General features: G+C 41.7%; 1 protein-coding gene across 5 annotated transcripts in view; it reads right to left on the bottom strand.

The window, feature by feature from the left end:
* LOC135241656 (aryl hydrocarbon receptor nuclear translocator 2-like) overlaps positions 1–19162 on the bottom strand; it is a 32576-nt gene extending 13414 nt beyond the window's left edge. For 2 of the 5 annotated variants that reach the window (XM_064312209.1, XM_064312208.1), the window contains exons 1-13: positions 18895–19162; positions 14800–14920; positions 13360–13407; positions 12402–12446; positions 11479–11544; positions 11055–11268; positions 10512–10725; positions 6650–6752; positions 4978–5043; positions 4464–4549; positions 2393–2469; positions 1680–1814; positions 1473–1547 (exon numbers count right to left, since the gene is read on the bottom strand). In XM_064312209.1, coding sequence (XP_064168279.1) covers positions 1473–1547; positions 1680–1814; positions 2393–2469; positions 4464–4549; positions 4978–5043; positions 6650–6752; positions 10512–10725; positions 11055–11268; positions 11479–11544; positions 12402–12446; positions 13360–13407; positions 14800–14920; positions 18895–18925 — 1281 coding nt within the window. In that variant the 5' untranslated portion in view covers positions 18926–19162. The remainder of the gene's footprint in view (positions 1–1472; positions 1548–1679; positions 1815–2392; positions 2470–4463; positions 4550–4977; positions 5044–6649; positions 6753–10511; positions 10726–11054; positions 11269–11478; positions 11545–12401; positions 12447–13359; positions 13408–14799; positions 14921–18894) is intronic. The other 3 variants (XM_064312212.1, XM_064312211.1, XM_064312210.1) reach the window with 2 other exon arrangements.
* Between the last annotated feature and the right edge of the window lie 1808 nt (positions 19163–20970).

Here is a 20970-nt window from a genome sequence, read left to right on the forward strand (position 1 = left end):
TTATCCTACAGCAAGACAATGATCTGAAACATACTGCTAAAGCAACAAAGGAGTTTTTCAATACCAAAAACTGGAACACTTCCTGACTGGCCAAGGCATTCATCTGATCTGAATCCAACAGAATATGTGTTTCATATGCTGAAGAGTATTGAAAAGGCAACTAGCCCATGAAATAAACTAGAGCTGAAGACGGCTGTAGTGCAGGCCTGGCAGATCATCACCAGAGAAATACTTAGCATTGATGATGTCTGTAAGGAAGTTGAAAAGACAGAACCACCCCCTCCCCCTGCCCTTTGTTTAGAACTAAGACAGGGAACAGGAGGCTCTTCACCTTCTTCACTGTGTTAATTCAAAGAATACCCCCTGCAGTTAATCAGATGTGCATTCTGACACAGATTTTCTATTTAGCTCAATTTGGTGGCTGATCAACCCTGTGAGGCACAGCTTCAGGCCTTTTCCTCTCCAAGGAAGCACAAAGGTCCCTTTCAGGGTTGATGGTAGAGTGGGCAGAGGATGGGATGGGCTTTCACACGGTGATGCCACCTTGCTGCCTGGCACACTGGTTTTGTGGGAGTACATGGCCATCCTGGAGAGACCGTTACCGGCTGGAAATTCCCAGAAAACCAGAGTGCCAGGCAATAAGGTTTCCAATGGAAACTTCTGGGGCAGCACCGTGTGAAATTCCACCCCATCCTCTCCCTGCTCTACCATCAACCCCTAAGGACCAAATTCCAGGAAGCACAGCCCTCGGAGCAGGGCAGGAGGAGAGCAGTATGGACCCCGCCCAGCTCCCTTGCACGCCCACACCCACCCTTCCCTAACCAGTCCTTTCCTCTAGTTGTTATCACTGCTTCACTGCTGCTGCTTCATATTCACACACACAATCATACTGGACTCCCTGAAAAAATCCCATCTCCTTAAATCTCAATTTCTGCTCAAAAGCCTCCACAGCTATGAAAAACCAAAACACATTTTAGTTTCCTTCCTTCCTGACTACAGTGTGACTGGGGATTGCCATGTGAGCTCCTGCACTTCACATTGTTTCCAAAAAACACAGCACTCACAGAGAGCCTGAAGCTCTGCCAGGGGTCCTTACTGAAGGTTCAACAGGAGTGGGCTCATCGCGTCAGGCAAACACTGCCATTACAGCACAACTGGCTACTGTTTTCAGCTAATGTTTTCTAACTGATACCCAGGCAGGGAAATAACTACCACATGGACCCAGTAACCTCAATCTACAGGAGGGAGGAGGGAGGAGGCAGTGGTAACTGACATCAGAATAAAAAGATCAACAGACTCATTATCAAGTTATAAAGTACAATCTCAGGCTCCAGTCCAGGAGGGCTGCATTGTACACACACTTCTTTTTCAAGGCTGAAAGTGGCTGTTGACTAAAAGGAAACCACAAAAACATCCAAACACTGTGACCCTCCAAAACTGAAGTTTGAAATCCTTGCTCTAAAGGGCCATACCTGCTGGAAACTCTCCCGCAGGTGATTCTGATCCTCTGGATGGGAAAACTCCAGAATGTCCTTCCCCAGCAGATCCTTTAAAAGACAAAATTACACACATAAAGTTTTTTTTTTTTTTACCACATCTGGACTGTAAGACCATACTTCAGAGAAAGGAACAGGACGTTCTGGCTGACTCGCTTGTGTTATGGGAGAGGCATGCCTCACCTGGGGCTGATAGCCAATCACATTGATGCATCGTGGGTCTACAAAGGTGATGATGCCTTCAGAGCTATGTCTGGAGAGGAATTCTGTGGGGACAGACAGCCCATTCATATCCATGGAAACCGGGCAGCTTGTGACCTAACAGCATGGAGGGGTTAAACAAATCATGGAGTCACAGAGAGTACCTGGATTTTTAATATTCACAATAACACCAGACTAGTCAATGGTATCATATTCTGAAGGTGTACCGCCAACAAATTAAACAGAAAACATAAAAAAATTTAAAAAACCTTGAAGGTGCACCCCACCCAACATAAAAAACATGGAACAAAAAAGTTCTATATACAGTTTTATATTTTGTTCCTTATCTTCAAACAGCAGACATGTTTTGTTTCTCAACAAATCGAGAGATATAAAAGAAATATCCTGCCAGAAGGCAAGTAGCAGTGTAACTAAAGGCCGAGTGGAGGTGGGGTCACACTGGACATCACTGTGAGCCCAATAAGCCAGATCCTCCAGGACCCGCCCTCCTCAGAGGGCCCAGTGACCTCTGACCTCTAGGGCCTCCCATAACCCAGCATTTGAATATTAGCATTAGATCCTTTTTTGCATCGAATTTCACTGTAACCACAGGTCCATGGCTTTTTTTGAGCTTGAAAAAACACATTTTCCTCTGATCTCAACTCTTCAGATACACCAAAAACACAGGTTCATACCTGAAGTCTGCCAATTGCGACCAAGCAGTAACTGCTGGTTTGCCCGGCCTCTTTGTCTTCCTCGGGAATCGTCATACCTGAAACACAGCACAGAGCCAACATCTGAAACACAGCACAAACACAGCACACCGCACGCATCTGAAACACAGCACACCGCACGCATCTGAAACACAGCACAAACACAGCACACCGCACAAATCTGAAACACTGCACAAACACAGCACACCGCACGAATCTGAAACACAGCACACTGCACGCATCTGAAACACAGCACAGCCAAACACAGCACAGAGCCAGCATCTGAAACATTAGCACAGTCAAACACATCACAAACACAGTACACAGCACGCATCTGAAATGCATGTGAAACACAGATTTTTTTCATTTATTAATTTAAATACAAAAAAACATTTGGGTACAGAGCTTGAAACATAACACAATGTTACTTTATAGGCTGTTAAATACGGTTGACTATTCTATACAGAATAACCACAGTGTATCTTGCCAAAAACGTCTGCAATGTGAACACTATTTTGTTTTGTGTTATTTTGGCCTGTTAAAGCCGTAGTTGTAAAAGCATGCTATGGATGGCAATATGGATGGCGATTTCTCTTTTTAAAACAGTGTGCTTTGTCAGTGCATAAATATGAGTTCATAAAAATGATAAAAAGCCTTCCAGTTCCTTTTTCCAATGCCTCATTATGCACAACAGAGCAGTCAAGCAGCTCTAATCAAACACACATCACACAGTTTCAAATCATTCTCACAGATGTTGCACCGGACGTGTATCTCTAACCCAAGGCTCCGTCCCGGTCACACCAGAGATGATGTAAACAGCATTAACCATGTATAGAGCCCATGAACAGAACATTGATGTGTTTGAGTAGATGGTTTGAGATAGACTTGCAGTATCCTGAAATTGCATCACATGCACGCTCATTAATCTGACGTGTGATTCCTGCATGGCCAGCCCAGAGGGAAAACCTGCCTCCTCAGGAAAGACTTTTCCTTTAATGGCTTAAAAAAGCAAAGGTCTTCCACCTGCAGGAGCCCAGGGCTTAGAGAGGGAGTTCAATGAGAGAAAGAATAACAAGCGTATCATTCGTATGGAAAAAAAGCTCAGCTTTTCAACCAGGAGAGAATTCAGTCAGATCTGTAAAATTTGAATTCAGTCATTTCTGTCATCAGGTTTTCAGCTGGAAAAATGACACCCAACGAATAATATATGAATATGAGAAGCAGAAGCCCTGGATTGTCCAAGACCAGGCTGGGCACAGCACTGGATCCTCTCTAGATGGTCTATCAAATGTGTCTAGAAGAACCGAGTGGCCATTCTAATCATCTTATCAATGTGGGGCTATGCACTGCTAGAGGTGGAGGTGAAGATGAGTTTAAACTTAGGATAAATCATCCTGCTAAATTTCTACCAGTGGACCATGAGGAAGACTTATAATTTGAATCTTATTATTCAACACAATGAAACTCCCCTGCCACATCATCGACTGTTTAGCTCATTACAGATCAGATCTGCTTTGACCATGGGTCCGCAATTAAGGCAGGTTCCACAGCTTCACATCGCGCACACACACAACACACAACTGTGTGTGTGTGTGTGTGTGCGCGATGTGAAGCTGGACAGAATCCAGGACCACTTAGCTTCAGTGTATGATTGCTCTCTCTGATGATCACACTTGTGTCTGTGTGATAGGCCAATGGGTGTCTCTATAAACACAGTACATATGATGCACTGATCTCCCGGGTCTCTATAAACATGCTATAATGATATCTCCCACATGGCCGGCAGCACACGCTTTCTCACTCTCAGTTTTGCACCAAGATCCACAGGCAGGGAAAGGACAGTCTGCACACAGTCTTGGAACTACAACAGACAGCCCCTGTGTGAGTGGTTTTGCCTGGGTGTGAGTGTATGTGTGTGTGTGTGCACGTGCGTATGTACGTGAGTGTGAGTGTGTGCATGTAGGTGTATATATGTGTGAATTGACAGTCTAGGAGGAGCTTAAGGAGTGGATGGAGTAGTGTGTACGGGTGGGTAAAGAGCGGGGGCCTGTACCTGCTGGAGGCCAGGCTTTGATGTACCCTGTGCAGTGCACCACTGAATACTGCGCCTCTCCCTCCTTACTGGGTCCCAGACCATTCCTATAGGGAGAGGAGATAGATCCACAGACGAACAGTCATTACATTATTCAACCTGTATATACCCATTCACCCTGTCACACACACTCTTTCACCTTGCTTACCATCACTCATCCTGTCATTCCTCACTCACCCTCTCACTCACACTCAAGATTCAGTTTGGTTCGCGGTTTTGGTGTGAGTTACAGTTCTGTTCGGTTCTGTATGTTTTTTGTTAAAGCAAAGAAAAAAGTGCCAATCTCATTTACATTTATTTGACCAAAATGTCATTAAATATGGCTATGAAAATTATGGAAATGCAGAATGTCACGAGATCATCCACCACTCCAATGCAGCTATTTGAAGCGGAACACGTGGAGTTGAGGGTCATGTACCTTGGGAGGCATTTAAAGAACAGAACAGAGTGTACACCTGCACTGCTGAGACCTCACCTGTATCTCTTCCTCATGTTGGACAGACGGTTCAGAGAGATGTGATCTAAAGGAGCACTCCCACATCTGGGGGGAAGGAGAAACAGACAGCCATGAAAACAGAGCAATGTGTTTGCATTTGCTGGGCGAAAATACCAGAAAATAACCAAGCTGTTCCAGCGGCCTGAACACATTTATTTTAGTTTTTTGGGGGTTTTGGGTTGTTCATAAGGTTTTTGTGTTCCTTTATCTCCCAATGACAGGAGAGATTCCTGCCCCACAGAAGACACGCCCCATTCCTGGAGAGACTGAGTCACAAGCTCTTGTATGAAAGCAGGTCACAGGTCTTCAAAACCTGTGTTTTCATAGGTGTTGGAAAATGGTGTGGGTGGCTGCCCCCATAAAGGAGAAAATTATCAGTACAAACAGACATGTTTTCAGCTCATAAAGAAGCTCCCTGCTTGGAAACAGTATTGATTACTCAAGGCCCGGCTCCTTGCTGTGCTGTGTGTGAACATGTGTGTATGTGCATGTATGAGAGATCCCACTTCACCTGTTTGTGTGTGCACCTGTGTGTGTATGTGTGAGTATGTGTGTGTTTGTACGTGTGTGTGCATGTGTCTGCGCGTGTTTTCAGGTGTTGCCAGCTCTTCCCTGCGAATAGGGGTAAGTCATTACACTCAACATGCCATTTCACTTTAAAACCTTTTGCAAAAGGAGACTTCAGAAGAACAGGAGTCTGGGACTCATTACTGACTGCAATCACCAGCCAGCCGGAGACCAGCTGACCAGCACAAATCAGCAGTAATCAATACAGAACAGCATACAGAACAGGGTCATTTTTATGGACATTCATCTCATTCTTCTCAGACAAAAATATCATAAATCTCCAATTGAACTCCACTGTCAGAAATGCCCCAGAGAGAAGGTATTTTTAACTCAGAACAACCTCACTCAGCCTTCCCTCAGCAGATTCTGGGGCATTTCTGACTGTTCAATTGCAGTTTTATTATGCTGTCCCTGTGTTTACATGCACTTGGGCCTTCCTGTGCTCACCTGAGTCTTATAAAGCTAGCAGTATGGGGCAGTCCTTACAAGGGTCAGGTGAGCACAGGAAGGCCCAAGTGCACGTAAGCACAGGGACACACAGGTAAGCAGAGGGACACACAGGTAAACACAGGGGCACACACGTAAGCTTAGGGACACACAGGGACACACAGGTAGGTATGGGGACACACAGGTAAGCATAAGCACAAGCAAGTGGAGGAAAGCAAAGGTGAATGCAGATTGGAACAAGTAAATACACAGTATCACAGATAAGCACAGGACAGACAAGATAACCACAGGTAAACCTGTTAAGGAAAGCACAAATAGCCACAGGTAAATTACAACAAGTGTGGGACAGTTCAGGTAACCACAGGTAAACTTGAGTGAGCAGAGGGAGGCATATGAACTCAGATAGGAACAGTGAAAAAGGGAAACTCAGACGAGCAAGGGAGGCACAGGTGAATTCAAATGAGCACAGGGAAACACAGGTAACCACAGGTAAACTCGAGTGAGCAGAGGGAGGCACAAGTGAACACAGATGGGCACAGGGAAACACAGGTAACCACAGGTAAACACAGGCAAGCAAAGGGAGGCACAGGTGAACTCAGGAAGGCACAGGGAAACACAGGTAAGCACAGGCTCGGACCTCATCCTGCAGATGAAGGATCGGCGGGAGCCCATGCACATCCTCATGGAGGACTGCTGGCCCTCCTTCTTCACCGTCCCCGTCTTCAGATCCAGGATCCTCCCTGCACACAACAAAGACCCCATCAATCAGGTTAATCCATGCACAGTACAAGAGGACACAACACAATTACACAACTACGCAGCAAAACAGAACATACCAATCAGGTTCATCTATGCGCAGTACAAGAGAAAACAACACAATTACACAACCATACAGCAAAACAGAACATACCAACCAGGTTAACCTATGCGCAGTACAAGAGAACACAACACAATTACACAACCATACAGCAAAACAGAACATACCAATCAGGTTGACCAAAATAACTGCACTGAACACAACACACACCAAGCAAGGAATCATAGGAATCACTGCTATGAGCAAGAGAACAGCTGGGATTCCTGCTTGGGGCCAAATGGACAACAGCCAGCCTGCAGAACACGAACATTGGGTTCAGCCAGATTGTACAAGAATATGATTGTTATTGTTTTTCTGCGGACAGAGGAAATTCCATTGATTGCCAAATGTTGCACGAAACATCCCAGACAGGGTTCACTTTCAACTAGCGACACAAATTCTGTCTTCTTACAATTTCACCACTTCAAAAGGTCATAAGAGTTCGCACAGGAGTAGATACTACACTGTCCGCCCAGCATGCAAAAATAGCAAGCAGAAATGCTCCTTTTTCAGATGGGAGGCAGAGCAACTTCACATGAGCACATGATATCCATTACAGCCAACAGTGAACCAACAGATCACAAGTCAAAAACATTGTGTACTACAGCACACGAAATAGCCATTGCAGCTAACACTGAATAAACATATTGTTACATTACATTACTGCCACTGAGAAGATGCTCTTAAATACAGAGCTACTTAGATGCCTTTTCACATAGCAGCAATTTATACAAGTGGATATATACTGAAGCATTTCAAGTTAAGTACCTTGCTCAAGGGTACAACGCCAGTACTCTACCTACCCTATCCGTTATACTACACTGTCAAACACAAATAAATATCACTGCACATTACAGCACAGGATACCATCACAACGATACATTTTTATAGGGCCGTGTTACATTTTGTATTCAAATCTGTGTAGATGCATATTTCTGTATAGTTCGGTATATTTCCCTGCTTCCACTGAATGAAGCTAAAATAATGTGCTTCTGTGGTTTTTCCAAGAATCTTGAGAGGTGGCAAGATACAATGGAGTGAAGCCCAAAGCAATGAAAATATTCTTTAATATTGAAGGCACAAACAAAAACAACTAAATGAGTTCATGATGCTCAGAGTCACAGAGCAGCAGGATGTGTGATGGTAGCTCAAAGCTCCCTCCAGCTCTGATCATGGGAGAGCTGCGCAGATCTGCTACAGCTGCTGGAACCTCTGGGTTCTGATCATGGGAGAGCTGCACAGTCCTGCTACAGCTGCTGGAACCTCTGAGCTCTGAACATGGCAGTGCTGTGCAGTCCTGCTACAGGCTTTGGAGACCTGAGCTGGAGCCCAGGGTTCAAAATGGATGTTCAATTCCCTGGAGGAGCACCGCAGACAATACAGTTCACTCAGATTTGTCTTTCTTCTCACACAAATAGAGAAAAGTCTCCAATTTCAGGTGAGGACATCCAATCCTTTTGAGTTCAGTTGTGGCAAGGCTCACCAGGTCAAGAGGAGAAGCACTAAACCAAGGCGCAGGAGCACTAACAGTATTACCGCTGGGGAAAATTAATTAAAAAACCTGCCAGACAGACAAATTCCACTGAAAACGAATACAGTTTCCAAGCAACAGCTTCTCAGAAAATGACATTGAGAAAACTATATTTAAAAAACAAAAATAAGCCGTACACATCTGGCCACTTCCGAGTATACTATTCCCGAGAGACAGATTACACAAATGCATGGAAACGGCATTTTGTTAACAGGACCGCCCCCCCCCCCCCCCAAAAAAAACAACAGAGGTTAGATTTGTTTGCATGCTGCTAGAAATTAGCTCGTTTTAAAAATCCTGGCAGTCAGTTATATCTCAAAAACAGATGCCTGCCATGCTTTACTTAAGTCTGGATGAGTAATTGGTTCTTTTGTTTCGAGGGTATGGCAGCTGACATTCGCAATGCTACAATGCGTCGCAGTGGACGTTGTGATATTAGTGTGGGATGAAAGTCTGGGCGTTAAAATGCATGGTAGCCAGCTAATGATTGTAGTGCTAGAATGCTGGGAAGACAGATGGTGGCTGTTATATTAGAATGTGTGTTGGTTACCTGATGGGTTATGGTGCTACAAAGCGTAGCAGCTACAGAATGGCTGCTTGGTAAATGGTTGCTTTGTGTGGCAGCTAACTGATGGTGTTATGAAAAATGTATTCTGGCTAGCATAATTCCTTCTATGATCTCGTACACATGTACAGTCATAATGTTACTTTCCCCGGTCATTGCTCCGACCGCTGTTTCCAAATTCATTTTTCTTTGCTTTGCCAGGTCGGGTAATCAAAAATTCCTGCTTTATACACAAATATTTTATTTCAACCAGATGGGCCAGAAAAAATACTGGAGCACATTATATTCTAAAAATAAATGATACAAATGTATGAAGTCATTCAGTTCATTTTTCATGCCGCGTCTTCATTTCCTGTTTTCAACTGGATTCACCTCAGACAATCCTCCAAATTCTTTCAAATTCATTCAGATTCATCTTCTTGGAACACGTCGATGCAATGAAGAAAAAATGTGTTTTCTCCATCTTCGCTACTGAAAACAGAAGGGTGAGCACATAACTTTGCATAATGAAATTTTAGAAATATAGCCAAGGGTCACAGGTGGGTTCATTTGCGCTGGCAGTTATTAACCTGCTCTGGGATAGTTGAAATGTAATAATTTCATACCATGGTGAAATATAACTTCCCGATTTGCATGATAAAAAAATACACAAATGTGTCATACAAACACAATTGATTTATTATACGACTAATAAATCAGAAAGAGCCATCAGAACTTCAGCATTTGCTGTAGATTTAAAAGCACGAGTACTCAGGTGAAAAAACCTACATACCTAATAATGGTCATTATTTTCCCATTTTTCCCACCATACATTTTACTCTACCAGTAATGTTTTTTAATATTTGTTATTAGTTAGCCAAAGTAGTAAAAGTCTCATTTTGAAAACTAGGGGGGTGGGGGATCATCCAGTTGAGGCAGGAGGCGGAAGGGCAAATGATTTATTTCAAGGAAGCAAAAAGCTTTTTTAAAAATCACATCACAATTTACTGCACAATAAAATTAGTTTGAGATCGTGCGGGACCCCTACAGTGGCCATAATTCTTTCGTTAAGCGTGCATATAGTGCCCTCTAGTGAACACTGCTAATATTGCCCGATGCGTGTATTTTCTGAAGCCACTTAATTTGTAATTATTGTGCACACAATTATCAATATTGTAGTCCAGTAAGAGACAGATATTAGTGGCTTGAAATGAAACCAGAACCAATTTCATTTACACTGTGAAACATCTCGGTCACCACAGTGATTTTCACCTTGGCACACAAATCAGACAGACCGTAACCTGGCAACCCTGGTTGGACAAATGCGTATAAAAGCCTGTCTGCAGGGAGAGGCTTCATGAACCACGAGAAGGATGAAGCTGCTACAAGCTGTCAATCACAGACGGACCCATCTGATTTCCACAGTAGAGCCCCACAGGACAGAGACAGGCCATCATGGCTCCGCCCAGACTGGGGTGTATTTTTACTTCACCATTACTCGCTATTACTTGCTGGGTCCCTACAAGCACCCCCCACAGCACTCCCTCTCCCAGGCTCCACCCCTCTACCTGTCATAGAGTTTTCAGAGGTGCTGAGCTGCTCCCGAAGTTTGTCCACATCATCGGGGTGGACCTGCTCGTACAGCGTGCTCCCAAACCAATCCGCCTGCAGCTGGTTCAGCACAGGCGTCACCGAGTCCGACACGTAGATCACGCGCCCGGTTTCTGTAGCAACCACAAACAGGAAGCCGTCTGCCGCCTCGAGAATAAGGTGCTTCAACTCCTGCCCAAAAACAGTTAAAGAGCCCGTTTCAGACAGTGCAGTGTCAGACAGCGTCAGGCCCTCTTGGCTTTTGGGTGTCTCACAGCAGAGCTTCCACCACCACCATTGTTAAGTCTATCACATCCTAGGAGCTTTCAGTGCATTGTTTATAAGGACCTCTCTGATAAAGGAAAGCAAGCCCCGGACCAGCTGTGCCTAGACATGGAAGTTTATAAGAAATTCCAGGTCTAGACATAACTGCATTATTACCAGACAGGACCCAGGATAACACAGGTGGCAATCCCCATCATTCAGTGCTGAGTAACCAGAGAAGGTATGACATGTCGCACCTGTTCGGTCAGGAAGGAGGGCTTGTAGGCCCCGTCGGTGGAGGTGTTCCCCGTGCCCCGCATGCTCTTCATGTGGGACACGGCCATGCGCAGGATGGTCAGCTTGTCGGGCTTGCGGGCCAGGGCGCTGCAGGTGGGCACCATGTCCGACAGCTCCGTGATGTACAGGGTCATCTTGTTCCGTCGGCGCCGCTCGATCTCGCTGTGGTTCTCTCTGCACGGCCAGAACCAAGACACAGGCGTGGTTAGCCTACGGACAGGGCCACCCTGTGCACAGCACAGTATAGCACAGCACAGCACAGCACAGCACACAAGCACAGGCACAACAGACTGCATCACACAGCCAGCACACCCGCCCAAATCACACAGAACACAGTGGACAAGTTCCACTGTCGCACACTACACAGAAAACACATGTATTTACATCATATGTTTATTAATATCAGGAGCAGAGAAGACTTTCTTTTGCTTCTCTGGAATTTTGGATAATCTGGGAATATAAAAGGAAAAGTTTACTAAAGTTTATTAAAATCTCATAGAAATACACACTGTATAACACATAAGCCTTTTTATTTGAGGCTGAATCTATATGTATTGATACATATTTTTACACATGCTCCACAATTATCTCATTTTTAAGTATCTTAAACATTTATGAATTTATACATCAGCCTACTTATAAAAACACAACTAGGCACTAAAAACAAAAAGAACTTGTTTTTATGCACAACTAAACACTTATTTAGGATACATTTATGAGACCTGCATATCAGAAACATGTTATCTAGTCCACTGGGATACAATTACAATAGCGCAACATCTGAACATCTGAGGTTAATATTAAACATCTAGTCCATCTAGTCCACACTATGTTAATACCGTAAAATCCTTTGTCTCAGATGCCATAGTAGAAATAGGTCACACTAAAAATAAACTACAGTACTGTACACAGGTTTGGTCTGGGCATGATAGAGCAGGTGTCAGTGTGCAGGTATCAGTGTGGATAATGCTGGTATCTGTGATTTCACACATGATTTCACACATTTTTAAAGGAGTATTACACTATGTTTAGTCTGTGCAGAAGATGACAGTTTTAAAGGAAAACCATGTTATATCTGTACAGTGGATCAGATTGCTTTAAAGGAGAACTACACAATACTGAGTTCACACAAAGGATCAGACAGTTTTGAAGGAGAATGACACTGTACTGAGTCTATACAGAACTATGCTATATTGTGCCTGTACAGAGGATGAGAAATAAGCTGCACTTTGGGGAGAGGAGTCACCCAGATGGTGCAGTAAAGCACCTGAACACAATCCTCTACTGTTCAGGTACCTCTGCCTTACCTGGCAAACCTTCCCTTATTACCATACACCTGCATATCATTATACCTGTCAATGCAAAACAGAGAAAAAACATACACAGATAAGGAGATAAACCCTCAGATACATGATACAAAAACAAAAGGAATCAGGCCATGAGTAAAAGAAAGAGAGCAACAGTATTACTTAAAATGAATAAATCCACACCTGTGCATTTATGCACTGTTTAAATGTTTTCAGTGAAAATAAAGTTCCGACATTCCCAAGACACCAAGCATGCAAACATTTGATTGAATCACCATAACAGTTTCACACAGAAAGGGACTACTTAAGTAACTAACAATTAACAACTTTGAGAACAGAGAACGGGGAGATAAAAAGGAAGAGAGAAAGGAAGAGACACCTAGGAAAAATGTAGCCTCTGGTACATTCATCACCTTAACAGCAGAGGGCAGCAGAATTCACACTTTAAGCGCCGAATCCAGACCTGCCCTTAAGTGCAATTTCCTCATAACTCACTACTACAATAGACTTGTGCACTAAAGTGTGTAGGTCTGAACTGAGCCCTAAGTGTTCAACACGAGTTCCACTTGCCTCAGTTAACCCACTCCAACCAGTAGAGGGCGCTTTCTCCTCAACAATATTAAAGTTCAGTGAAAAATTCAGCAACTTGTGTTACAAGTGATACATGTCCTTTAAGGACAGAGGAGTGAAAGGACAAACTGTGAAAATACACAAATCAAGTGGAAAATTCCAGGTCCAGTTACACCACTGTTGCATACTGTACGTGGAACAAAAGAGTGCCTGCATTTGTACAAGCTCCCTTTCCTTCAGAAATATTACAGTTGGCCAGAGGCAATCATAATGTGCCTTTAAAACAAAGACACACACTGTTTTCAAGAGACCTATTGGATCCCCTGATGGCAACAGTTCTATGACTTAAATGTGACAGAAATAATATGATAAATATCCAAATTCTCACCTTGAAAATTTACTTGGCCCCTCGCCATCCTCATCTTCAAATTCCATTCTGGAAAAAAATTAATAAAAATTACTAGAACATAAACAACCAAAACCTGTCATTTTGACCTCATCTTGATCTAGATGAGTACATTTTAGTGAGAATTGAAATATCCCTCTAGCTCCCCCGACAGGCCATTTTCTTGGAGCTCCCCTCATTGCTGTCACCTTCGCTCATGGTCACTGGCCACCTCCTAAATTAGATTAATGCACTGTTCTTTTGAAAGAGGGCAGTGAATCCTGGTCAGGCCTATAATTGGGAAATGTGTGACAGTTCTCTGATAACGTCTTTCACAGCCCGGTGATTGGATTTACCTTCACAGCATACAGTGCACCTACCAATTCTGTTTAGCATCACAGTACTGAATATTCACTGGTATGTGATAACATGGAAGGAAATTGCTGCATGGTGAAGGAAAAGGAAAATACTGGATTTACAGTGAAAATAAATGACATAAATAAAAACATAATTCAGATCATCTTCATGACCACTAAAAACCCTTAAAAACATAAAGTATGAATGACTGCAAATAATGGGTTAAAATATATATGCTATATAATGCAAGTTAATGAGTTCTGGAGGGTTAAGGCCCTTATTTAAATCCAGCCTCAATAAAAGGGGATTTATTGTTGCAATAACCTCTATTCTCATCAAACAAACAGTAAACACAGTTTGCTGCAATGTCCATTTTGCCATGGGAGCCTTCTAACCCCTATTTCTCTCTCACTCTGTCTGTCTCTCTCTCTCTGCTCTCCTGATGTGCAGTGGTTATGCAGCTGTCCGTGGATCCGGCAAGGTTATCACAGAGATGGCTGTAAATGGCTACAAATTAGTCATAAGATTTATCACAAAGCAAACCCTGTAATGCTTAATTCTGCCTGTTTCAGCAGGTTACAGATACAGATTCTGCACACTGATCTTGTTTTTAAATATATTTCTTCGATTGGCAGATGTACCAAACTCCTTTCACCCATTGATCGGAGGCAGACAGGAAAATAATAGATTCTCACAAATGATGAAAGTTATAATGATCTTCTGCAAAAAAAAATAATTAACCCATGAGAACATTTTATTGTTTTCGCTGGTGCAGCTTCAAGCACTCTAGCTTCAGCTGTCATACATCAACACATTTCTCCTGAGAACAAACATAATTCAGATCATATTAGGAAAACAAATCAACTCTAGTCACACATCAATAGATAAGGCTAAATTATTGAGCAACTGAAAGCTATTTTTGTGACACACTTCACTAAATGCAACTTTGTTATTTTGTGGACACGTACTTCATATAAGCAAGAATAAATGCAGACAGACTGATTATGCATGCAAAAAGCAGATATCCACCCTACCCAACCTCACACACCTGTGTGTGTCATGTCTGCACATGTGTATAAAGCTCACCCTCCAGCTCTCCTTTTGCCTCCTCGTCCTGTCATGGCACCGCCAGCGGACATCCTCACTTGCCCCGCCCCCACCGCAGCACCTGCCATTGTTACAGGCCCAGGGAGATCAGCGGCCATCTCTGCATCCCAAAAACATAGCAACAGCATCACCAACAACAGCACTTCCACAAAAGCCCACCACAAACACAAACGTATCTGCTAGGACCCCGCACATAAACCCGACAGATGCTCCAATGCACTTTAACCATCATATTTCATATACACCATTATTTATTGATAAAACACGTAATGTGCACAATGCACATATAGTCTATGCATGATCATTTATATTCATAATTTTCCCAGAAAAGAAGTAGATAGCAATACAGATTTCATTTAGCACTAAGCCAGGAAAATTTATCTCCCAATTGCATTTGGGATACACCTCTCCAAATACCACACCCCCTTCCATATTTATACATTCAGCAGCTTTCCATTTTCACATCATAGATGTCAGTGGTAAGGAGTTTTGATTTCAAAATTAAACTTCTGAGGCATTTAATTTCAAAATAAAAGTTAAATACATCAATAAATAAAGTGAATACAGTAAATATTATCTGCAAAGATAAGCAGGAGATCCAAGATCAGGAAAAATAAAACAGAAAAATAAGGAAAAAATAAGATGAATTACATTAGGCTCTAAACATCTCATGCAACTCACTTTGCTTCCCTTTTCACCAAAATTATTTGTAGCACACTGTCTGCACTCTGCAGAGTGATGAACTTTGACTGCCCCCCCTCTCCCCCAATTACTTTTGGGTTGTGATTGCCTGACAAAACTGATTGCTTTAATAAAAAAATTTTCACTGAAAATGAAGTTTTCAGCTTGGAGTGTTCAATGTTGGAAAGCAGCCAGGGACACTTCCTTCTGCAGGTAACTATGTCTGGATGACAATGCAGGGCGTGGAAGGTGCAGTAAGAGGTGCAGAAATAACAGCTCTTCGCCTTCAGGGACAAGGCTGATGATGACGCCAGCAGCTCTGCTCCTGGACTGAGTACTTTTTCTGTATCTCACTCACGTGAGTGATACTCCTGGACAGCGAGGCTTCGCATTTAAGCCCCCAGGAAGTCTCCTATTATTCCAGCGATCTGATCCAGACCCACTGCTCTCTAATAGTCAGCTCTTTCTCATTCTAAATATACTGAAAAATCTAGGATATAAATAAAACAGCAAATCTATGTCGATGCGTATAGGCTGCAGCATGAATAACTAATTAACATGCATTGCCCAAGACACATTCTCTCTACAAGCACAAAACAATGCACCACAGAGATCTGTAAACATCTTGGCAAATGGTTTGCAATTTCGCCAGATACTGCAAATTCACAGGAATCTGAAACCACGTTAATCCAGAAACCAAACTGTACACTTAAATCAGAGAGTCCATCCCACCTGCAAAGAACACTCAAGTTATGGCATACAACTGTTTGGTATCGCAAGATAAGGAGGTATTTATAATGAGAACTTATTATGTATATTTATAATAAGAACACTTCTCATTCTCAGCCATATACAGCATGCGCAATATATTATGCCTAAAATGTCTTTTGTCCTCCAGATAGCTTTTATTTTATCCATATTTATAAAATTGGATAATTACTGGAGCCATTTGGGTTCAGCCCCACACCCAATGGTACAACTTCAGAACCTCAATAAGCCCCGCCTCCTAATCAGTCACCACACCGCTGCCCATATTTGCAAGCTACACGGAATTTGCAAGCAGAGCACATGCAGGACACAATGTTTCAACTAATGGAAATACAGTTTTTTTAAAACACAGTCAAAATAAACCTGCAAGACCTGCACCATATCAAATTTTGTCAAAATTTTGGGATTTTTTCAAACTGCTCATACATCGATCAACCAAATTATCACAATTTTGGGAATATGTCACTTTAACAGCTGAAAATGAAAATTTATGAAACAAGCTTTCCTATTCGATAGCGTTTCACCATACTAGTCTCACAAAGTTTGTGGTGAATAGACGTAAACAGGAAGTGAGGCAGAACTGCTGAATGCTACATGAAAATGGATGAAACTTTCACGAATGTATTTAGCTCATGGCCAAGAGGGATTTTAAGCACAATTTTTTTAATGCTCTACACCGCCAACTATAGCTAAGAGTGCATTTTTTACTATAACTCTGGTATTCTTGGGCCAAGATTAAAAAGGTGGTGTCTACACATTCAATAAAGAGGGTGTAATAAGATTTGTTGTTTTATTTGTGCTAAATATCGTTTACATAATTTAAAGTATTGCATTCCACGGCCAAAATTAACTCCTTCTAAACTGGTGGGCAAATGTTCACGAAACACAGAATTCTGATTCTGATTCTGACATGAGTATGCAGATGAAAAGTTATCAAAAAACTATTGTCATACAAAACAGCTGGCCACAATGCACTTTCAAAATTTGAGGAAAGAAGGGGTAAAAAGGATATCATTCTTAATATCTGAATAATGCATGCAACCTGGATGAAATTTACTCTATATTCCCATGATTGCCTTATGTCCACAAAATGTATTGCATACAAATAGTTACCCTCTATAGTGCCACCATTGGATGAAGCATGTTTTTTTCATATTTTTTACTCTAACTCGTCAACTTCTTGGGCTACATTCATCCCCCCATTCCAAGATTCATCAGTCAGGTGTTTTGTGTCATTCATTAATTATATTCTAACAATAATACATAAGACTGCAGTTGTGTGCCATTTGGTTAATGCTGCTTATGCTAATTGTCACTTGTGGCTATATTTAAGATTATTATTGTCCAGTACACTAAGCCTGGCACATCTGTAGTCCAAATTCTACCAGCTAAGCTTAAATATGTGCGTTTTCAATTTTGGTGGACAAAATTAGTCTTTAAAATACACATTATGACTGTCATTAAGCCACATAGAAACAGTCTGCATGTGCCACTTAATTCAGATGTTGCTCATCTTTGTTATATACCATTGATAATATTATAATCATTATTATAATTGACACAAGATGTCCACTTTGATTACTTCGGTACATGTAGACTTGAAGTAACAATGAGATTCAGCCTGCTATATAGTCAGCAATACTTTTAAAGAGGTTGGGTTGTGTTATTATGTAACAACCTTGAAATCAGAATACTTCCGACAATGTGGAACAATGGGATATTGAATAGAGTCGGACTGACCCTATACCAATTACAAACTGTTACCCAAGGCAGTTACCTAAGTCGGTCTGGATAAGAGCATCTGCCAAATGCCAGTAATATAACGCAATCTAATGATGCCCTGAAGGGTATTTTTCAGAAAAAAATTTTATACAGGGTCTTCATGGAACTGCGTCATTTCATCCTCTTTCCGGAGTTCATAAACTAACACCTATTGCTCCTAGAGACTTTCATAATATGCTAAATGCTAGGCCAAAGGCAAAATAAAACCCCACACACCATGTATATTAAAATAGTTATGTGCTGAGACAACTGACACACTTTTTCTATCTTTAGTTTTAAAATAAAAACTAGGTTGTATCTATAATCTACGGTAATCGTGCTGTATGCTACGCAAGAGTTCTATTCAACAGGCGGCAATACGGGCCGTTAATATGCGCACACTACAAACAAAACATAGACTTGTAAAAGGACTAAATATTCATGCACTCGCATGCAATGCACAATAGCCTTGGTACTTAAAGGAGCCGCATCGACACGATGGAAGCAAGCAATTGCATATACTTACCAATCGGTCCCTTATGTATCTACAGAATCAGACAGCACACTAACGAGTAATTAATATAAACATTACAAAAGGTATCATCGCTGCGATTCTGTCATTTATCAGTATTGCGAGAATTTGTGGGAAAAATCAAATCGCATTTCAGGTTGGAAAAACGGCGCTGTTGTGCTTCAGATGGGGCGGTGGGGGAAGGGGTTGAGTGGATAGACATAGCAATAGGTGGTACGGATGTAATTTCTTTTGTTTTCATGAACAAATTACCGCACATTTGGTTTCAAGGTCTTCGGGTTGCTGTCCAGGGTACTGCATCTGCTTACATAAACAAAAATGCACGCACTTACCAGAGGGATTAACAGCGGCTGGCGTTGCCATGTTGTCTCAGTAGAGAATTTAAATGAAATGAAAATGACGCGCAATACGGGACGCTCGGGGAGAATCCGCCGCTCGGTTATGCTCGCGCGCTCTGCGCAGTCCTTTAAAACTTCATGTGGTTATGTTCTAAAAATGTGGTACAAAACCGTTGCAGCCAATATGTCTCATACGGTTAGGATAATGTATGCAACAAATTCGTTCTTTCATACAGAAAAATGGAAGATGTCCGAAAGGTAACACCGCGAGACTTCCTCTGAATTAATTAATGCAGAGAGCTGAAGTTTTGCATAGAAGAGGCTGCGCTTTCAAAATTAGCCTATTTTATTAATTAATTCATCGTATCTAAATTTAATGTACGACTACTAACACATTATACTAATCTTGATTTTATTGGCTTTAAATATAATTAGTAAAATTTCAATTAATTGAGAAAAGTGGATCACAGTTTCATATCATTTATTCATTTATTCTGCTTTTGGCACATTTAGAGTACCATAAACTCGGGAGGTTTTTACTAGTTTGTTTAATCAAACATTTTTGCATGAAACTCCATGGCAGGGAGCGGCTAATGGTAAGGTTTATGTGCTTTAGGTGCTACCTACGCCTTTTGTTATCCTGTGGTCTTTCAGACCGATACTTTGTGGGATTGTGGGTAAATATGAATGTTAAGGAATTTCATGATTGTTTAAAATATATTTTGAGCAGAACTTGCGCGTGGGTTAGATTAAACAAATGAACGAAGTAGATCCGGGCACACAATAGCCTACGTTTTATTTAAGCTATGAATGCTACCCTTCTCACAATACATTATGAAAGCAGTTCATTAATAATTCTCCTCTTTGTGGTTCTTTTAAGAATGCATTTATGTTTTCGTAGAATGTGGGTTCGCCTGTAGGCTATCTGACTATGTTTAGCACAGTATGATTCAATTCGAGAATGCTAAGGATGCTGGTGCAGGATATAAAGGTGCAGGATTTAACATATTATTAGCCGATACTGATACGACCCCGATATTACCAGGCATCAGAAGAAAACACGATGGGCTTTCAGAGGAGGAACAAGAAGGAATTTGTGGAGCAGCCTTGTGAGGAACCTTTCTTTGGTCGTTGATGCATTAGGCTACTTGTTACAGGAGGTGAATACGTGGTTATTTATTTATTTATTTTATTTTTTGAGAACAATTTGAAAAATATGTTTATACGTTTGCAGGACATTTCCAATAACCAGGGTAATACATTCGTCGTGGAGGCCACGACGACCCAATGGAACTCTGATATGTCCTGCTTACGACCGTGCATCACCATTACTGGTGAAATCTACATTGTGGGACAGGCAGGTGGATGGAGATAAAACCGAGATTTAAAACAGTTTCATCAATCTTCTGAATTAAGAGCGGTGAAATAGATTAAACTCATGGAATCTCTGGATGGAAATGCAGTGGGGTATATACTGAGTGTTTATCCTTGATTTCTATGAACGGTTTCACTGATAAAGCTTAAGTGAGACTGACAGGCAGTAACATTATGCAGTACAAAGCATTACTTTAGAGCACTCTCTTGACTGTAATGAAGCAATTTACCAGTTTGAAATGTGTAACCAATGTTAGTTTACTCATCTGCGTTTGACGCACCCGTGACTTTGTGGTCCTGGGATAAAACTTCTCGCAATTGCAGTTTAAAAAAGGCAAATCAATTAAAGGAAGGAAGCACTTAATCGAGAATAAAAAATGCACGCATCAGATATCAGGTGATATCTGCACTTTATATTCATGTTATTCTCTAGCTGTTCCAGTAAGCATGTTCTTTTCCTGACGAAGGCAAATACACTGTTCTACAAAACATTTTGAGTATCCACTGAACAAACACAATTCACTGGAACCCTTTCCTATCAGAAAAGATGGATGTACATTTTGACATATTTTCATCAAAATGAGCATATTTAACTATAAAACCACAGCTGAAACAGAAAGATTCAGGCACCAAATGGCTGGGATGTATCCTTCTTACATATTTTTTTTAAATTGATTTCAAAATTACATGACCATA

Source organism: Anguilla rostrata, chromosome 16, assembly GCF_018555375.3.
Source record: "Anguilla rostrata isolate EN2019 chromosome 16, ASM1855537v3, whole genome shotgun sequence".
Taxonomy (NCBI): Eukaryota; Metazoa; Chordata; class Actinopteri; order Anguilliformes; family Anguillidae; genus Anguilla; species Anguilla rostrata.